We start from the raw sequence: 21,362 nt of genomic DNA, 5'->3' as shown, positions 1-21,362 counted from the left end.
ATGGGGCTTCACCTCTTGACCTTGAGATCGAGAGCCGCACACTCCCCCAACTGAGCCCACCAGGGGCCCCTAACAGATAATTTCTACTGTGAGTATGCTCCGGGCAATATTTGGGACATACATATACTAACAGATTATTCACTAATTTGTGCGGAATTCAAATTTAATGGGCTTCTTGTATTTGATCTGGCAATTCTACCTGCCCCCAGCACAGGTCTGACACATAGTAGGTACTCAGTGAAGGAGGTATCTGTTTGAGCTTTGAGCTGGACAGGAAATCACAATGTTATACCTCACTGGGTTGGGGTGGACTTTGCAGTTCCTGGAGGTAAGTTTTAATTCCCCAAATGAAACTGTTATTTAACTCCAAGGGACCAGAAAGTCATGGATCTGTCTGATGGCCATCAGGAGTGAAGAGAAGGAAAGACTTCCCTTGACAGAAGAAGTTTCCAGGTAGAGAAGAAAAATAAGTCTATTTTTCCCTCGTATGCCATTGGTTCCAGCCCATTACATTCATTCATGCAACAACTATTTAATGCACGCCCACTGTGCACCAGGCACGTTTGATAAACCAATGGGATTACTATGATCATCTTATTACCTCCATTTGACTGAAGAGGGAAAGTGAAGTCTAGAGCAGTTAGGTGACTTGTCCAAAGTAACACAGAAGGTAGGGGGTGAATGGGGGACTCATACCCAATGTATCTGTGACACCTGAGCCCTCGCTCCTTCCCCTTCATGCCTCGTAGAGATAGGAGCCCCTAGGTAACAGGGAGCCTGAGAGAAACAGGAACAGATCAGGTAGAGCCCACCCAGCTGGCCCGCTATCACCAAGCCATCGCCCAGCATTACAATCTTACCTCCTAAATATCCCTGAGCCACCCATCTTGCTCCCTTTCAATTCCTACCCCTCTCCCCCAGCCCAAACCACAGCCTCAACAACAGATGAGTCAGACTGGCTCACCTCTCCAGTCTGCTCTCCACACAGCAGGCAGGGTAGTCCATAGGAAAGGAAGATGTGAACATGTCACCTTCCTGCTCAATGTTTCCACAGCTTTCCTCAGCTCTCAGGATGACAACAGAACTCCTGACCGTGGCCATCCAGGTTCCATGTAATCTACTCCTACTGACCTGCCCTGCTTTGTCTCACTTCCTCTTACTCCCTCTGCCTGCATTAGTCAGTATTTCAGTTATCTGTTGCTGCATAACAAGTCACCCTGAAACATAGTGCCTTAAAACCACACCTGTTTTTACCTCTTGTGATTCTTGGGCTTGACTAGGCTCAGATGTATGGTTCTTCTGAGATGAACATCATGGGAGGTGTGACTGGGGCCAATTCTCCAAGATGCTCACTCCCTTCTCTGGTAACAGATGCTGGCTGTTGCCTCGGAGTACAACTGGCACTGTGAGCTGGGGACTCCCTATGGCCTGGGATTCTCATGGCATGCCAGCTGGAGTGTCTCAAAAGTGAGCATTCCAGGAGGTAAAAAGCAGAAACGCCTCGCTCTTAACTTTAAGGCCAGGCCTGGAATAGAGTATGACATTTATCGCTATCTTTTGGTTAAGAAGTCATGGGCCCAGCCCAGGTTGAAGGGGAGGAAAAGCAGCTCTACTTCTTGATGGGAAAGAATTGGTAGCCCTCTTTCATCCACCACAGCCGGTCTCAGCTTCTGATCACAAAAACCACTCCAGTTTGTTTAAGCAGGAAGGAACTTCATATGGGGGAAAGTAACCTCTGGTGCTGTGGGGAGGGCTGGAGAGGTGGGTTCTTGGCGGAGCTTCCAGAAATGATCCCAGAATGACACTGCAGCCTCCACCATGATCAAGCAGCTGGGAAATCAGGATGCTGGCACCACCACTGCTGCCTCCAGAGCAAAACTCTGCCCTGATCCCTTCTCTGAGTGAAGCTCTTTGCAGATGAGGCTCTAGACACGGTTCTCGGCAACAGCTGCTGCAGATAAACAGTCTCCTTGCTCCCAGATCAGAGAGACATGAGTCTACAGTGTTAATGTCCATGGTGCATCCATGGTGCTAGGACCTAAATCCCATCTGGGGGCCAAGAAGTCCAGCTTCTTGGTCTTTCTAGTACAGGATGCCATACTACAAAAGATGCTGACCATGCCAAGCTACAGGAGCTCCACCATCCCGGGCCTTCTTCCTGTCCCTAGGAATAGCTCTGTGTCCTCTCGCCACAGGACCTTTGCACATGCTGTTCTCTTCCGCCCACGATTCTCTTTTCTCTCCTCTCCTTCACATCTCTGACCTTCTATCTCCTACCTTCTACCTCCTATCTTCTCTGATCTTCCTATAAGTTCATGTCTCCATTTTGTGGATGAGGAAACTGAGACCCAGTGAGGTTACATAATTTGCCCAAGAGCGCACAACCAGTAAACAGGGCAGCTGGAATTTGAACTCAGGCCGCTTGACTCCAGAGTCTGCTCTTAACAGCTGCATTATGTCAGGCAAAGACAAGTTCACCCGTGTTAAAAGGCCAGGGGCACGGCATGCAGCCACCCTATAAATAAACAAGGATGATGCTTCAGCAAATGTTGACAAGCCCAGAGAACTCTGAGAGTGACAGGCGGTATGGGTGGAAGGTTTTGGGACAAGGTCGATGTTGTGGAGCTTGGCCCTTAGCTCCCAAAGAACATCGATGGGCTGAGTTTCAAATACAGCTGATCTAGAGGAGTCCTCAGAACCCTGACACTTCTACCCTCCAGTAGGGAGCAGAGAGCAATTCACACTGCATATCAAAGGAGGAAAGCATCTCATGTCTCTCCCAAGAGGGATTATCAATTTCAGCAGCAAAACCCACAATCGCAGTGAACAAAGTGTGCTCAGTTCTCATAACTTTAACAAGCAGAATTTTGTAGAGCAAAGGAGACAGCTGTTAAGGAAAGAGAGCCATCATAAAGGAAAGGCTTGGGGTATAATTGGTGCCCCTGCTTGTCTGCCCTTGGCCGTCAGAGCCCAGGGAAGGGAGTCTAGGAGTCCAGAAGACTGCATTTGATTTTTTAAAATGTAGCAATGTCCTCAGTCCATAAGCAGCAAATGGGACCACTTGCCCTCCCTAAGCTAGGTCTGGGAATTCTTGGGGTAAAAGGATGGCATTTCCTCTACCTCAACCACAACTCAGGTCCCTCAAAAGTCAGCATATGCTCCGCAAAGGAAATAGACAAGACCAGGAAAGCCTGGTTAGCAAACCTGCTGTGTCACTTACCTGCCGTATGACTTTGGGCAAGAATCTTCTCTCTGAACCTATTCCCTGTCCATGAAATGAGGGTGCTAGATGAGAACAAAGGATTTAAACTTTGTTTCTTAACACCAGAAACCTGTGTTAAAAAAAAAAAATCTTACAGGACGCCCATGTGACTCAGTCAGTTAAATGTCTGATTCTTGATCCCAGGGCTATGAGTTCAACCCTCGCTTAAAAATAATAATAATAATAATAAAATAAATCTTACATGTCCTGTCCTCTAGGAAATAGGGATATAGGAAGTAAGAGACCAGACCACTTACAACCCACTGTTCTGTGAAGTCCATGTCCTTGAGTGAAAAGCTACTCAAGGAAATGATGTCTTCAGATGCCACAAGATGCCCTTTTGGAAAACCATGAGTAGTTTGTGGGGAAAGAAACGTTTTTTTGGGAAACTTTTCCTTGGGAAAAAGTAGCTTGGGAAAGAAAAGTTTCTTAATACCATGACTGGATCACCCTGTGACTTTACCCACTCTGGACCCCAGCTCTCCCATCTAGAAGCTGAAAGCTATGGGCTCAGTGGTCTCTGCAGTCCCTTTCAGTTTTGACAGTCGAGGACACTGCCCTGGTAAGGTTACGGTAAATAAAACCCATGGTGGGGAGGAGTGTGTGAGGGGAAGAGCTCGGGGACATGAATAAGGTGATTTTCAGAGATTCCATTTAGGGACAAGGAAAAACTCAGGGGAGAACTGAAGCTTGTAAGAGGTAATGAACCCCAGGTCAGAACTCAGTAATATTAAGAGGTCATGGTCTCGGTTTCTATTTTAGGAAGAATAGAACCAGGAGTTAAGATAGTAAGTGTGGAATTTAATGTGTGGGATGGATAGATGGAACATTGGGTGGATGGATGGATGGATGGATGGTAGGTGGATAGGTAGACAAAGGAATGGAATATTCATAGAGTATTAGATGGAGGGAGTGGGTGCATATATTTGGTAGATGAGACAGGTGCATATAATCAGGTAAATGGAAGGCAGGTGAGCAAGTGGGTAGGTAAATGGGATCTGTGAGTGGACAAGCAGACATGCAAAAAGATGCAAAAAGGTGGGTGGGCATAGGGGCAGGCAGGTGGATGCCCAGGTGGTTGGATGGGTGGGTGGGCGTTCCAATGTAAGAAGGCTTAGGGGATAAAATTGGATTTGTTTGTTCAGTTTTCTTGGCCATTTATCCCATTTCCTCTTCCATACTCTACTCCCATTCAGCCAAAGACACCTGAAACACTTACAGTGAGTTTCTCAATGTGTGGAAATTGCTCCAGTGGTCGTGCATAAAATTATTTTATGTAGTTATAAAATAATCTCAGAAGAAATCCAGACACAGCTTGAAGTAACACTGAATCACATAGCGAGGAAGATATTCCCTTTGACTCCTCTTTTCGTCTTTCTGATGATCATGTCAAGGAGAAGGTCCCACCGGGTGCTATTGTGTCTTCAGCGCCTTGCTGATTCTTTAATCTCCCGTTTTAACAAAAAAGGTAGACTTTGGGATCAGAGCCTTAGGCAGGAGATGGAAGGTAACAATGTTTCATTTTCATTAGATTTCATTATACTGTCACTTTGTGTATTTGACACAAATTAGGATAGTGTTAAAAAGGGTTTCCCTTTTAAATGAATGCATATACATAAAGTGAGTCAGGTTAGATGTAAAATATTCTGTGATCAGTCTTGATCACTGGGACAAGAGATCAAGAGATGTTGGATACAGTGAGAAAACACTGGTATGCAGAAGTACAATCTAGTTATGTCATTCCAGGCTTGGCGTCTGCTCCGGATCCTTCATAAGGGGACCCCCGCCCAGCCCACTACCCAGCCTCTCCTTCATCCCTTCTCCCTTCCCCACTCTGGTCCAGTCCCAAGAAATTTCTTTACCTTCTTCCAGCTTGCCAGGCTCTCTCTTGCTTTCAGGCTTTTGAAGCTGAACATCCCTCTGCCCAGAACTCATTCCTCCTCCTCCACACTTGAAAGGAATCCCGCTCAGCCCTCAGGTAATGGTGAGAGTGGCCTCATGCAGGACACCTTTGCTCACCCTCCCAGCAGAGTTCTATGCTGTCTTCACCGCCCCCAGAGCATCCTTCGTGCCCCCATCACACCACCCAGCCTACAGGGGAGAGACTGCCTGGTTAGCTGCCAGTGCTGCCCATTAGAAGAGAAGCTGGCCAAGGACAGGGACTCTGTCCAGGTCACCCCTCGCTTATTTGTTTGTTTGTTTTACCGAGTGCCTCCTCAAGGGCCATCACTCTTCTAGCAGACACAGCAGTAAACAAAGACAGAAAAAGTCCCTGTCCTCATTCTAGAGGGCAAAGCGGGACAAATATAAAGAATTGTTTTTTTAAAAGCCATATCTACCATATATACAATTTCAGGTTGTACTGAGTCCCTTCAATAAGTTAAAAGAGTTCAGGAATTTGGATGCCTGGGTGGCTCAGCTGGTTGAGTGACTGCCTTTGTCTCAGGTCATGGTCCCGGAGTTCCAGGATCGAGTCCCGCATGGGGCTCCCAGCTCCTTGGGGAGTCTGCTTCTCTCTCTGACCTTCTCCTCTCTCATGCTCTCTCTCACTCATTTTCTCTCAAATAAATAAAATCTTTTTAAAATTTTTTAAAAAATAAAAGAGTTTGGGAATTAAAAGAAAGAGAGAGAGAGATGAGTAGTGATGGGGAGGGATGACAGCGACTGCTATTTTAAATTGGGGTCAGGAAAGGCCTCTCTGAGGAGGTGACATTTGTACCAAAACCTAAAGGAAGTGAGGGGAAGATGGACAATGGCAAGGGGGAAGGCCTTGAGGTACAAACCAATGTGGTATGTTTAGCGAATTTCTAAGGAGCGAGAGTAGCTGGGAGCAGCAAGCCTGGACAGGGGCCCCCACCCTGGGACTCGAGGAGCAGGCTGCCCTAAGAACAAGGCTGCCTTGAGCAAACAGAAGGGAGGATGCCTTCTTTTCCTGCATGCCAGCCTACCCTGAGCTGCCGGAGAGACCGAAACATTTGTAGAGGTACTTCCTGTTAACATTTACCTTGGCTGAATGTTTATTAATCGGGTCTATTAATAGACCTTTTTTTTTTTTTTTCCTTTACCCTTCCTAAGGAGTAACTCCTGGAAGAAGCATTTTCCCCCAATTATCCTCTACCTTGCATAATGCTTCAGGTTTGTAAATTGCTTTTCCGTCCCTTATTCACTGATCTATGTGTTGATCTATCCGTATGGCACCCATACACTTTCTTGAGCATGGAACAAGACAGACTGAGGTCCTACCCTCATGAGGTGTGTACCCTTATGAGAAGCAAGCCTGGGGGGCTCTGGTGGGGTCCAACTTCCCTCTCACTTTTGGTAGCGCAGCAGAGAGCTGACTTGGCTGGACCAGGCCAGTCTGGCAGGAGCCACCCACGTCTGCTTCGGCAAATACTGGTGCTCCTGCATGCCGAGACCCTCGAGGTTCTCCCAGAGTCCACACATCCCTCAATGTATTTCTTATTACTTAGAGAAGTTGCTCTTAACTCAAGAGTGATGAGTAGGTCCTTCGTCCCAGGAACTGTCGCACGTCTGCCCCACTTTTTGTGGGGGGCGCCTCTCTGCTGAAACACTGGCCATGTTGAGGACCACGCTGAAGATGGGGAGAGTTCGAGGGGCTGCAGATGCTCTACTATTTCTCTGCCTCTCAGTTACTCCCTGGTGGTCTCAACCTGCCCCAAGGGGTGTGAGTGCTGTGTGTGTGTGCCCCCTTGCATGAGAACTCTAGTGGAAGTAGACAGGAAACAGGCAAGTGCCCTAAATTATGATGAGTGTTACAAAGGAGATGACCACGCACTGTGGAAGTGACTTAAGACTTGGACTAGGGGAGTCACAAGCTGGGTTCTCTTGAGACAGACATTTCAAGGGAGGTCAGCATGTAGGTGCTTAATAGGGAGGGTTCTGAGATCAACACCTGTGGAAGGGAGGGGAGACCCCAGTCCTGGTCCGAGGACCTCAGTGGCCCCTAGGGGAGCAGTGAAGTGGGAACAGCCCTTCAGAGTCATCCTGAGTTGGTTGGGATGGCTGGGAGGAGTTCTCGGATTCTCCTTGCTGCTAGTGGTCACTGAGCAGTCACCAGACACGGGCAGCCCTGAACGGGGTGGTGGCCGGAGGGTGTGGGCTGTCTGAGGGCAGCACCCCAGACCCAGGAAACTGAGTCTTTCGCTGAAGGGCGATCCACCCGGTGCATCGTGTGTCCACCACAAGGAGCTTCAGGAAGACTTCCTAGAGGAAGGGGCATTTAACCTTGGGGATGGAGGGGTGAGCAAGGAAAGAATAGCTGTTCAGGCAAAGGGGACAGTACCTGAGAAAAACCGAAGGGCCAGAGGGACAGCAGTGCTCTTGGGAGCTACACGACCCCTGAGGAAAGCAGTGGGTCCATTTTAGGGTGAAGAAACCACCTCATAGAGGTCAGTGGACTCACCCAAAGTAAGGTTACAGCAAATGAGAGAGCCCAGATTAGAAGCAGAGCTGTGCAGCCCAATTCCAGAGCCCTCCCACACCCCACTCCCATTTGGGTGCTGTCCTCGTCAGTCTCTTCTCTGAGACAGCCACCGGCGGTCTCTGTTCTCCCCTCGGCACCCGCGCACACAGTGCCTACAGTTCTGCCCGGTGAAATGCTCCTATCCCCTCTAGTTCCAGCACCGTCTCTGCCCCCTGAAGGGATCCTGGCTCCCGCCTGGGTTAGGGTTCAGGTCAAGAATTGACTTGTTATTTGGAAATTCGAGATCAGTCTCTGGCCACGGTCACAGTTCAGTGAAGGACAGAGGTCAGGACTAGAAGTTAGGGCTGGATAATGACTGGATTTCTGACCAGAGCCAAGATTTGTTTGGGGACTAGGTTTAGAGCTTCCTCTCTAATAAGGGTTCAGCCTGGAACCAAGAAATGGTCTGGAATTGGGTCAGAACTCAGCCTGGAACTGGGGTCAAAGAGAAGTCTGGAAAAAAGATTGAGGTTCAGTCTTAAAATAAGGCCAGGGCCCAATCTGGAACCAGGACCAGGGCTCAGACTAGGGACGATAATTAGAGCTTAGCACGGAGGTCGGGGCAAGGCTCTCTCCAGGGGCCGGTTTGGGTCTTGGCCTGGAAACAGAGTCAGGGTTAAGCCTTGGGTTGGGGCTCAGGGTTGGGAATCTGAGTCTCAGATGGACTGACGACCATCAGGCCTCTGACTCCCCTGCCTCTCAGCCTGAGACCTGCCCTGAGAGTAGGCAGGAGAAACCTAGTGAGGAGAGACACACCCCGCCCTCCGCCCAGCTGAAGGTCCACCCCTGCTGCAGTGCCATGCTCCAGACCCCATCACTCATCTGTCTCCCGCTCACCCCCCGGGCCCGGCATTTGCAGGCTCACGTGGGTATGCAGTATGTGGGAAGGAGGAACCCAGGTACAAGGCCCTGGGGAATGCGGCAGCACTGCTGGTCTCGTGTTTGCGGGGAACGGTCTGCACAGATCAGATGGAGCCCCAGGGAAATAAGAGCCAGCTCCCAGGAAGGCACAGAGGTGCGTACAGGGAAGGGGTGGGTGTCTCAGGCTATATTCCATGCCCCCCATCAAGCCTGACTATCATGAGAGCCCCAGGAGCACCAGCCTACAGAAATCTGGGTGTCTACATCAACAGCGTTCCATGAGTCCCCTGGGACTGGCCCTGCCCAGACCTCTGGGAGGATGATGACCAGGTATAGAGCAAAGAGCCCCGGGCTGGATCTGGGGGACCTGGGCACCCTGGCCTTACTTCCCATCTCTGAGCCATCTGTAAAATAGAGATAAAGTAAGAAGGGTGAGTATTTCACAAAGGAGGAAACTGACCATCAAAAAGAGGAGAGACAGCTCCTGGCTCACGGCCCAGGGAGGGACAGTGTGGGGCCCAGAACCCAGGCCTTCCAGCACTGAGGCCCTTACTACTCTTGCCAGTGTGGCTTCCTATGTCTCTGAGATGGACCAACAGCCTGCTTATACCCCACCCCACACAGGCTCCCAGGGAAAGACAGAATAAGAGAAAGAATGGGTGGGCAGAGGGGGCAGGACAGACACCCTGCTTGGGTCTCCCTTTTCACAAAGGGACCCCTCCTCAGCCTGTGGGAGAGGTGCCAGGAACATCCTGTGTTATGGAAGTAAGAAGTTCCCTGCCAGGAGGTGAGGTTGGCATCTCCCCCCTGGGAATAGTTGCTGGTGGGCCAGACTGTTCCGGTTCCACCTGAGCAGGGCGGGAGAGAAGAGAGAGAAATGGCACATTGGAAGGAACTAGCAAGGGGGCAGCCTGCTGCCTGTGCCCCACTAAGGGTCAGTAGAGGCCACAGAAAAGAGCTGGGCTTGCACCATTGTTGGTATCCATCCAAGAAGGTATCCCGCCACACATGGGTCCCGTGGCAGGAACCATAAAGCAGACGGCTGCCATCAGCGTCTGGGGAGAGGTCATCCACATCAGGATATCCTGGGGAGGACAGATATCCATATCAGGGGACTCTGGAGGCTGGGGATTCCACAGGACCCCCAAAAAGCACACCCACATGCCCAGCAGAGAGCCAGCATTCAAACCCCTGTCCTGCTGAGGGCACCGGCAGTGGGCAGGCTCAATCCCCAAGGAGGAACCCAGCCACGGCAGACAAGGAGATGTCATCTCGTGAGCCCTGATTCCCTCAGCCTCTACATCTGTGTCTTAACAGAGAAGGGGGATGAAGGACCTGCTTCCACACGGACACAAGTCAGAACCACGGCACTGAGCGCAAATAGCCAGACGTACAAGGCACATATTGGATGATTCCGTATACGTGAAATGTGCAGAACAGGCAGACCACAGGTGGAATGTAGACTAGCAGCAGGCTGGGGGGGGGGGGGGTGCTGTAGTGGAAGGCTTCCCGTGGAGACGGGATTTCTTTTGGGCGGGATGAAAATGTTTGAAAGGGGGATTGTGGTGCTGTATGCACAACTCTTGCGACTATACTCAAACCCATTCAGGTGTGCACTTTAAACAACTGAATTGTTATGTGAATTACATCTCAATACTGCTCTTATTTAAAAATGGAGGTGGATTTCTTTGGGGGCGATGATGAAGTTCTGGAGATGGACAGGGGTGACGGCCGCATAACACCGAGTGTGCTTAGTGCCTTAGGCCAGTACTAAAATTACAGATTTTATGTTAGGTGCATTTTACCACGATTTTAAACAAATAAACATTTAAATTTAAATTTGAAAAAAATGGCAAGGGGAGGGAAATATCCCAGAACAAGACTATGTATTCTTGAATACTCCCAAGATACTAGGAACCAGAAAAGAACCCACGCTCTGTTTGCGCACACACAAACACACAGGCACTCCTAGTCCCACAAGTCTGTCATCCGGAAACAAAGGAAAGGAAAGCTTTGACTTGCCCCTGGGATGAGGATCTCGAACAGATGGCCGTGTAATAACAGTGTGACCACGACACCCTGGGATCTGACACTGAACAGTTGGGGCCCGTAACTGGAGAAAAATGAAACTGTTTCCTGTTAATGCCCTTATAGTCAGGGAGCTCATCAAACTGGCTACAGATGCTCAATGTCAGCCCCCCATGGCGCATAAACTCATTGAAGGCTGGGACCACTGGGTCTGTCTTGTGCCCGGGGCCCAGCACAAAGCCGGACACATCATGGGTCCTCAATGTCTGAGGAAAGAATCAAGAGCCTCCCCCATTAGACAGAGAAGAAACTGAGGCCCAGGCCATGGCCCTGCTGAGGGCCACACAACCAGGGAAAAGGGGGCAGCCAGGACCAGAACTCAAACTTCCATCTCCTGCAGCCTAGGCCCATGATGGGCAGAGCTGAACTCCACTGACGGCTCAGCCTCCAGCTGTGCACATCTGTTGGCCTTGGTGGAATGAGGCAATCACCCAGGAGGCTGGCCAAGAACTCAAACCTACAGGACAGAACAATAGAAGGCACTTCCAATGGGTGGGGTGGGCAGCGCAGCGCCAAGCCTGGGGCCCCATAGGGCTGCCTACTCCTGACTGACTCTCGGAGCTGCATTCCCGAGGCCACACCTCATGCTGTCACCCTAATTCCTCCTGGCTGAGAGGCAGGAGCCCTGGGATACTGTCCTGGTCAGCTACTCTCTGGGGGATGAAATCAGCAGGTCCCCGCCCCTCTCTCTCAGTTTCCCCTAGGAGATGATTAGGTTCCATCCAGTTATGTTAGTTCCAGTTTGGCTTTGCTGACACTGACCTCTTAAAACACTCAGCCCTGCCTAGTCTGAGGAAAGAGACATCACACCCTTAGATGCCCAAGCCCTACCCTGCACACACAACCCGAGAGCTGAAAGAGAAGTCACACAACTCGAAGGATTCCCCAGTCTCAGAAGGGAGAACATCTAAGAGTCAGAAACTCCTAGTCTGATGGGGGAGAACTGGGCCACCAGCAGTAGGCCCCTGTGTCAATGCTTGGGCTCTGGCTGGCTTCTGGTTTTTTTTTTTTTTTTTTTTTTTTGAGAGATGGATGGATGGCTAGATTGATGGATGGCTTGATTGATTTAGAGTGCAATAGGGGGAGGGCGCAGAGAGAGAGAGAGGGAGAGAGAGAATCTCAAGCAGATTCCATGTTGAGCGCAGAGCCCAGTGTGGGGTTTGGTCTTATGACACTGAGATCAGGATCTGAGCTGAAATCAAGAGTCGGAGGCTTAACCAAGTGAGCACCCCAGGTACCCCTCCTCTTCCAACTGATAGGGTTAGGGGCTCAGAAACCAGCATCTCTCTCAGTTTCCACAGCAGTGGGTACCAGCTTCTTGACAGACTCACCCTGAGCTGTGGCCTGGCAGAAAGCACGTGCTCCTAATGTACTGTCTGCTTTGGGAGAGAAGTTTTCTGACTCAGCTGTGTCTGTCACAGTCCCTGGGATGGTGTCGCCTTGGTCCGAGACCTGTCCCTGACAAACCAACAGCAGGAACATCTAGAATTAGGAAGTGCTCAGACAGGACAGGCTCCTTTGGCCTGTGCAAGACCCAGTGACCAAGGCTGGCCTAAATCCAGGACAACCCCTCCAGGAGCCTCACTCTGAAACATCTGGCATCCATGGTGCACAGCCCGGTCCTCACAGGAAGCCCCTCCCCCCAAAAATCTGGGTTTCTTATTGATGAAGAGACTCAGAGCTTGCTTCCCCAGCCACAAAATGAGGTTGATAAAAGTAATAGCCTTCAAAAGGCAATTGTGAAAGATTCCATGGAGGAAAGGCAGGCAAAAATATCAGCATGGTGCCTAGCCAAGGGTAACATTGGCAGTTTTTAGGTCCCCTCACCCCCGCAACCCCACTCAGCATTCAACCCCCTTTCTTGCTTGTGGGACTAGCTAATGGCCTGAATCTTACAGGGCGGCGGCCATCCTCCCAGGACAGAGCCTGAGCCTTCCCAGGTCAGCCTGGAGCAGGCACGGGACTGGGCTCCGTTAGGCTCCTGCCAGCACTGAATTCAGGGTGCAGAGGACAGTGCAGCTGTGCCCAGGATGTGACGTCCAGCGACCGTGGCCCGGGCAACAGCCCCGGAACCATGCATCTCCACGCATCTTGGCCAGCCTCCTTCTACAGCTGCCCTTTCCCTGAGCCGGGCTGGTGTCCTTCCAACAAATTCCTGTCCTGCTTCAATTAGTGAGCGTCAGTTTCCATTGTTTTCCACCGGGGGACTTGACTGGTTTGGAAATTGGTCTGCGGGGTGGGTTTCAGACAACACACCTGCAGGGAAATGGGGGAAATAGTGATCAGGGCTTGCTGGGTCCGAAGGTAGTGAAACTCCAGTTAGTATCCAGGGTCGGGAATCTAGCAGGCTGTGGTATGTAGTGGTGAAACAGCTAATTAAATTAAATTAATGAATTACATTATGGCCTGTGGCCATCTGGAAAGAAGTGCCATTGAAGGCAAAGCTTGGAGGGCCTGAATTGCTCCTGCCGTTGAACACATGAATGGCACGAAGATTTTAAAGATCTGGGCGGCTGCTTCCATGACACTAGACAATTAAAAGAATAACAGCTTTAATCCCAACGTTCTTGGCTCAAGGCATGGACTGGAGCCTAGGAACTTTTTTACAGCCGGGCTAGAAATGCTCTTATCTTTTACTGCAGCAGGATGAAGTTTGAGGAAAACCAGATGCAAACGTGATCTCTGCATGACCAGACTGCAACAGTGGCTGAGCGCTCACGCAGATGGGTCAAGGCTGCTCCCGGGACCGCTTCTCTCCCCGCTCCACGTCCTGCTGCGTGTGGGGTGCATTTGGCCGTGAGTGACTGAACACCCTGGCTCCCACCACTGTCGGGGACGCCCTCTGCTCCAATCCACCCTCCTCGGGGCTGGCTTCATCTGGCCCGGGCTGGAGCGGGTTTATGCAGGCTTGCCTAGCGGATGGCATACACTCCTTGTCTGTGTTCAGTGATGTCCTGTCACAGCTTGAAAGTGGCCACAGAGGGGATATTTACACCATGGAAATCTGCAATTGCTGCCAGTCAGCACCTTCTTTCTTTAAGGGGGCGAGGTGGTATACCAGCCACAACTGGCCTCCTGCTAGGTCTGGTGCCCTGAGGGGTGGCAAGGGGGCCACTGGCTTCTTTGTGTTTACACCAAAAAGGGCGAGGGGGAGTGACAGAGGAAGGGAGGATCTCTCTCCCCTGACTCGGGAACCAGGTCGATTTTTCAGTCTCACTGAGCACCAGCACCAGGCGGGATGCCATGAACCAACCGACGGATTCTCACCAGATCCCTCTCCAGAGCCTGAGTGTGGGGTCGGCTGCCCTGAAGAGCACGGGCTGTGCTGAGGGCAGATCTTTGAACAAAATGGGTCCTTCGTGGAAGGAGGAAAGATGGAACAGAGAAGACGAGTGGCAGAATGAGGGCCCCCACACCCTCTCAGGGTGCCCAACTGCGCCCGTGGCTTCTCTGACCACGACCAGAGCTAGTCCCCCGCCCCGCCAGGCTTGGGTAACTGGTCACGACTGGACATCTGCGCTCAGGCGATAAGAACGGCAGTTCCAGGGGCGCCTGGGTGGCTCAGTGGGTTAAGCCGCTGCCTTCGGCTCAGGTCATGATCTCAGGGTCCTGGGATCGAGTCCCACATCGGGCTCTCTGCTCAGCAGGGAGCCTGCTTCCTCCTCTCTCTCTGCCTGCCTCTCTGCCTGCTTGTGATCTCTGTCTGTCAAATAAATAAATAAAATCTTTAAAAAAAAAAAAAAAGAACGGCAGTTCCAACAGCTAGAGCACAGAGTGTTGGCCACATACCAGCGCATCTAACCACAGAAGAGCCGGTATGAATGAGGTGGTGCTGTTGTCGCCCCCATCCACAGATGAGGAAAAGGAGGCTCAGAGAGGGGCATGACTTGCCAGAGGCTACAGTGGTGGTGCTGGGATGGGGAACCAGCTAGCTGGCTCCAGGTCCTGGTACCAAAACTCCACTCCACCCTGCTCTGCTCCCTCCTCTGCCCCCCACAGGAACCTCAAACTTACTGCCTTCTCTCCAAACCTGCTTCAAGCCCTTTCCCCTCCTCGTCAACACCAAGTCAGTGGTCAGGTGTAACTAAAGGATCTCCGTTCTAGAAAGCTTTTCTAATCCCATACCAGCCTAACGCCCTCTCCTTGGCTGGCCCAATGAGCTCTGCCTCCCCCATCAGAGCCCCGAGGCCCGGGTGCTCTGACTATCTGGCTTTGTGTCTGTTTCCCTGGAAATGGGTCTTATTGCCCCCAACATGCCCAGGGTCCTGAGTGCAGACCTGGAATGCAGGGGCCACCTGCTGAGAGCCCAGACCTGGGCTTCCATACCCTCCCCTCCCCCGCAGCTGGGTCCTGTCCTGTTGAGCCCGGCATGAGCCGACCCCTGCCTTACTTTGCAGGCAAATGTCCCAGCAGCCCCTCCACCACTCCACCTCCCCAGCTGGGTCTACTTCACACGCTCAGCACGGATTTCCCCACCTCCGCTCCTCAGCCTCCTTCCTGCTTTACTCTTTTATTAAGATTCTAATTAAATAATTCTAATGAAATGTAATGAGCTGAATCGACAAACTTACTGCAATAAAACAGCATTTGAGACATTCTCTCTCCTGCTCTTTTCTCGGCAATGGAAGCGAGATGGCATGGGGCCTTTCCTGCCAAGGGTGGGGTGGCCATCAGCAGCTGGCACTGAGTGCCCTGCTCACAGGACATCACTGTGGGCCGGAACCACGGGCCTGCCACCCCCAGTCCAGCTGAGGCCTCCCCTGATGCAGTGCCACTCTTAGCACAGAGGTCTGTCTATTCTAAGAGATCAAGCACTGGCCTGGACCTCACCATCCGGCCCTCTTCAGGCCTGTGCCTCCGGCCAGCCTCAAAGCCTCTCCCTTACGGCCCTGCGTTGCCTTCTCCATACCAGGAGGGGCTGCTGAAGGCTCCAGACCTATGATCTGGGGTTTGCTAAGTACACGGGCATCTGTTGCTGCCCTTCACAGAGGAAGAAAGGCCTGGGCCTGTGTCTGGCTCCATCTCCAGTATGGCCTCAGACACGTTCCATCTCTCCTCTGGGCCCCAGCCCAGTTTCTGCCAAACATCAGGCTTATATGGTCATGAGGGAGCTACTGTGACAGGGAAAGTGCACCAGGGTTTCCGAGCTGGGCCTGGCCTCTGGCCCTTCCTGCCTCTATGGCCTGGGGCAAGTCGCTTCACCTCCCTGAGCCCGTTTCCTCATCTACAAATGGGACCAATATCACCTGCTCTGCACAGCCGTCATGGAGACATTAAAACAAAAATAAGTGTGACGCTGACATGGTCAGTTGGTTAAGTGTCTGCCTGCCACTCAGGTCATGATCCTGGAGTCCTGGGACCGAGCCCCATGTCGAGCTCCCTGCTCAGCGAGGAGCCTGCTTCTCCCCCTGCTTGTGCTCAGTCAAATATGAATAAAATATGTCAAATATGAATAAAATCTTTAAAAATAAATAAATAAATAGGGGCGCCTGGGTGGCTCAGTGGGTTCAAGCCTCTGCCTTCGGCTTGGGTCATGATCCCGGGATCCTGGGATCAAGCCCCGTATCGGGCTCTCTGCTCGGTGGGGAGCCTGCTTCCTCTTCTCCCTGTCTGCGTCTCTGCCTACTTGTGATCTCTGTCAAATAAATAAATAAAGTATTTATAAATAAATAAACAAAAAATAAGGCACAGACTAAGTACTTGATAAATTATGACCACAAATTATCCCAATCCATGTCCCTTTTGCCATGGCAACCCTGGGGACTGAGAGCTGAGGTGGGGGATTTAGAGCTTTCAGAATCTTCCAGACCTGACGCCCCTGCCTTCCCACTCTGGGTTAGACCAGAGCCATCAGCCAGTGTAGGGACACAGTGCCCTGGTGGCATCAGGCTGGACTCTAGAGCCTCACTCATAGGCCCTGCCCAGGCCCCAGTCACAGCCCTGAGGAGCTTCCTCCCATGCCTGATCTCACCACCTCCTGGCAGGGAAGGCAGAGATCCATTCATGGTCCCATTTCACAGACAAAGAAACAGGCTCAGAAAGGGGGTGGGGACTTGCTCAAGTCCCATGGCCAGGCAGCCAGAGTCAGGCTCCAATACCTGTGAGCCATGAACTGCCATCTGCCCCTCCAAGTGCCACACGGCCCAGGCCGTGAGACCCAACAGCCTGGGAGGCAGGCAGGGGTATGGAGGGAGGGGAGAGTCCACAGAGCAAAGTGAATGAGCGAGGCCCTGGTTCCTGGGCTGCCCCAGGCTCACCCAGCCTCAGGCTCTGGGGCCGGGCACAGCAATACTGACTTTGGAGTCAGGGAGACCTTGGTTCAAGTCCTGACATTGCAATCACTTGGGTCGGTCACAGGGCCACGGACGGCACCTCTGGGAACCTGGGTCTCTTCACAGGGTGAGTGAGGGCGGGGGAGGGGTGTAACCCCGGAAAAAACGGAGGGCATTGTGGGTATCCTGTCATAGCCTGCGTGTTAGCTTCCTGGGGCAGTTGTGGCAACATGGCGTTGAGTTCTGCCATCTACAGTTCCGGAGACCAGAAGACTGCACTCCCTCTGTCCCCTGCAGAGAGGCATTGTGCCTGGCCTCTGTCAGCCCCTGACTGCCCTCGAAGTCCCCACAGTATGGCAGCGTCGCCCGGGTCTCCACATAACACTCCCTGCGTCTCCTCAGCCCTTCCTCGGCATATGTCTGTCCTGTCCAAATTCCCCCTTTTATAAGAACCTATGTCACATTCGATTAGCCCACCCGAGTGACTTTGTTTAAACCTGATTACTTCTGTGAAGACCCTATTTCCAAATAAGGCCACATTCTGGAGGCTGGAACTTCCATGTAGCTTTTCAGGAGGACACAAGTCAATTCATAAGAGGATGCAAAGCTCTTCTGTGCTCATCGAATCCTAACGGGAGGGCAGCTCCCCACTCAGGGAAGGGACATGACTGGTACGAGGTCACACAGCGAAGGAGTCTCAGAGCCAGGGTTTGAACTTTGGTTCCCCTGAGTCTGGGGCTTCTCCACCACCCTCTTTATTTAAAGTGAGGAAATAGAGTCCAGAGCTGTCCTTCGGGATCAGGAGCCTGATCCTGAATAGCCATTTGGCATCAATAACACTATGAACCAAACACTGACCAGGAGTCAGGCACCTGCTTTCTGTTCACTGTCTCAGGCTCCTGCCTTTGCAGCCGGACTACCTGGCCCAACCCAGGCTCTGTCCATTCCCAGCTGAGTGACGGGGCGAGTAACTTCACCTCCCTGGGCCTCAGTTTCCTCTTCCATAATATGAGTACAGTAGCTATTTCAGAGGGTTAGTGTATGGGCCAAATGAGGTGCTCCAGGTAAAGCTGTAGCACAGCACCTGGTGCACAGTGAATGCTCACCTCAGCTCCACAGCAATACCAGGAGGCGGTCCCCACTCTGCATGTGAGGAAACTGTAGTCATCCGACCAAGGTTAAGAAGGAGGAAGTGGCAGAAATGGGATTTGAACCCGGGTCCCTCTGATTCCTAGCTCTGTGTCCTTTCCACAGTACTAAAGACCTGGCTTTTCCAGAAGGTCCTCAGGTTCAGGAATCTGGCTGTTACTTAAGACTGTCAGGGCCCAAACATCAGACAGTCTTCCTAACTGGGTGCAGGGAGCCCTGATCCAACCTGGTCACGAGGGAGGGAGGGGGAGTTCTCCCTACTTCAGCTGTCAGAGGCCCCAGGGGGCAGACCCTCCACCCAAGTCCCCAGGAAGCGCACATCAACTCCACTAGGTCCCAGGGGCCATCAGTTTTGATTCACTATAAAAACTCAGAGCTGAGCTCTGTGGAAGGTCAAGCAAGCAGGGGCTCCAGTGACTAAGCCAAAATCCATGACATTCCTCCATGCTGCCCCCTACAGACGACCAGGGACCCACACATATGTACAAAGGAATACACATGCCTGCTCCCTCCGCCTCCATCCCCCGGAACTCACATGTTTCCAGGCTTACATTCAGGTACGTGTGCCTGAGATGCACACAGACCCACGGAGCCAACATGCGCTCGTTCTACACACCCAAGGCGATGACACGATGTGCCTGGAGATGCTTGTGGCTCCACAGCCTTGTGGCTGGCAGGGACCAAGAGATGCCAGCCCCGCACATCAGGTAAGGATGCAAACTCTGGACCCAGCCCTACAGAAACCCACAAGGTCCCTGATGCACAGATCTGGGTCCCTGATCAAGTGCATGGTGTTGTCCTTGGTTGGAAAAGAGAGGGAGGAAAAGTTCCCTTTTCAAGCTTCTGCTGCTCCTTTCCTAGCCACTTGCCTGCTTCCTCTGGGGCCTGCGACCTTGGAACCCCAAAGTCTCTGCATCCACACTTGTGTGCCACCTCTCTGCAATCTTGTCTCTCTCTGCACAGAACCTTTTGATGAGTATCTCACTCGGAAGCCAGCCCAAGGCCCCTGCCACAGCCCAGAAGTCCCAAGCGCCTGACCTGCTCTCAGACCTCATTTCCCAGTTCTCCTTTCCAGCCATACTGATTTGCTCCTGTTGTTCCTGCCACATTCCATTTCTGTCTGCCTCAGGGACTTTGCACTTGCTCCAGTGCTCTTTCCTCCGATAGCCATGTGCTGGCCTCCCTACTTCCTGTGGGGTCTCTGCTCGAGAGTCCCTGCCCACCCTGGGTAAAGTAGAACTGCCCACCAGGTAGTTTACCATCTTCCCTTGCTTTTTCTCCTCCATGAGATTGAGCACCCTAGAGGACTGATTCATACTTACAGAGGGTGCAGTTCCCAGAATCACCCACAGCAGAACGTCAACTTCACACGGATGGGACTTGTGTCATTTTGTTTCCTGCCGTGTTCCAACTACCTGGAACGCCGCCTGGCCTGTGGTGGGTGATCAGTCAATGGGTGTTAAAGGAATGACTCTCTAGATCCCCAAAAGCAGCCAGGGGTAGGCTCATCTCCAGACAGCCCAGGAGTGCGATCCTGGTTCTGTCACCCAGCAGGGCCCTGTCCTCAGCCTTGGCTCTCACAGGGCTGTCCTGAGGATCAAGATATTGTGTGAGGCAGGTGGAGGGTGAGGCAGGGAGGTTTGCTCTGGACCACTGCCCTCCCCCAACCCAAGTGCAGAGGGGGAGGGGTGCCAGGTTTCTGGTGGCTGCTCAGCACTACTCCCCTTCCCTTCTAGTTGCCCTCTTGGACCTCAAGGCTAGGTGCCTCTAAACCACTTTCCCACTTCCTTTTTGGGCAGACTCCAAGCAGTCTGCCCATGAGACCAGATCCCGTGAGAGCTGGAGGCGAAAGGGCCCCAGGATCCCGAGCAGCAAATTCCCTCAACCCCAGCCTCCCCTGATTCCCTGAGCCTTTGCAGGAGCTTCCTTTTCTCCCCTAGCCCTGCCAGTGGTTTTGTGAGCAGAATCTATTAAGAGATTTATTTCCTACTTAAAACTGCTGGGGTAGAATGTTTTCCTGACTGAATCCCAAGTGAACAAGAAAGGCTCTCAAGTTTTCCCAGAGGGCACATTTCGGTGGTGGGGACAAGCCAGTGTGTGCCCTTGAATGGCATCAGGGTAGAAGCTTGTGGGACATTTGCCCCGGGAAAAGGCCAGTGGGCCTCTCCCCTAAGTGGGGACTGGTCCCCAGCCCTGCCTCGCCCGCCTCCAGAGTGGCCTGTGCAGCAACTAGGACAGTGGGACAGCCCCAGCGGATGCTGTTTTCAGCATCTTATAAACAAGAAGTCTTAGTTAACTCATTCTCTCCTCACAACACCCCAACCTGACCTGAAAGGAACCCCAGACCAAGACTATGAAATCATTGACACAGCTAAGTGGCAAAGCTGAGATTCCCGCCCTGGCTGGTGCCCAAGGCGGTGCTCATCACCACTCTCGGTTCTCTCTTAACAGCCTTGTGCCGGCATCTCAGGGCCCGAGAAGGGGGCTGAAGAGACAGATGATGAGTTGACACTCGTTCCATGCCTTGGAATTCACCAGGCCTTTTCTCCAGCCCTTCTTATAATCTTTTCCACTGCCCCACAAAGCCTCGGACCTTGAGCATGTGGTCCTTTCCAGCAAGTGTGGGGAAGGGACTTCTCTCTTCTCCTTCTGGGGTGGAGGAATGGGCATGGGCCTCATGGAAAAATCTATGGCTGAAATCGCAGCTCTGCGTAACTGCCCACACAGGCTGGGGGAGTCCTGTCCCTCTATGGGCCTCAGTATCCCAAGTGTAAACAAAGTAGGTAGCCCGGAGGACCACTAGGGGCCCTTCTGGCACTAAATTCTAGAATCCTGCTCTAAAGACATTTTAAAAACCAAGATCTTTGGTCAGGGTGAAGGAGTTTTCCCAAACCAGGTGGGGCTGTGTGAGAGCTAGAATGCCAGGCCCAGGGTAACTTAGAGAGCTTGCCATGGGATGGGTTTGCCTCTAGAACAGATAGATACTCTGCAAAGTGGGCCATCATGCCACAGAGGCTGGTCTTGACCCCTCTCTCAGCAGGGTCTCACAGGAAGCCAGACCAGCTGTCTCCCTTTTGGTGAGCTGACTGTGGTCCTTGACGGCCACTGGGTGCCAGGTGCCACGCTGGGCACTGGGGCCACAGGTGTCTCAAACCCACACCCTGGCTGTCCAGAGCTCAGGGTAACCAAGGCAGTCTCCAACCTTTGTACTCTCCTTCAAGGCCTAGCAGGAACACTTCCCTCTTCC

General features: G+C 52.1%; 1 protein-coding gene across 2 annotated transcripts in view; it reads right to left on the bottom strand.

Moving 5' to 3' along the window:
* Window positions 1–3,488: 3,488 nt before the first annotated feature.
* Window positions 3,489–21,362, bottom strand: part of LDLRAP1 (low density lipoprotein receptor adaptor protein 1) — a 46,043-nt gene continuing 28,169 nt past the window's right edge. The window contains exon 9 of one of the 2 annotated variants that reach the window (XM_059376704.1): window positions 3,489–12,950. In XM_059376704.1, the coding sequence (XP_059232687.1) occupies window positions 12,938–12,950 (13 nt within the window). In that variant the 3' untranslated portion in view covers window positions 3,489–12,937. The remainder of the gene's footprint in view (window positions 12,951–21,362) is intronic. The other variant, XM_059376703.1, reaches the window with a different exon arrangement.

The sequence above is a fragment of the Mustela nigripes genome, chromosome 14 (genome assembly GCF_022355385.1).
Source record: "Mustela nigripes isolate SB6536 chromosome 14, MUSNIG.SB6536, whole genome shotgun sequence".
Classification (NCBI taxonomy): domain Eukaryota; kingdom Metazoa; phylum Chordata; class Mammalia; order Carnivora; family Mustelidae; genus Mustela; species Mustela nigripes.
The sequence above is the reverse complement of the archived record's forward strand: the minus strand, read 5'-3'. Positions and strand labels throughout refer to the sequence as shown.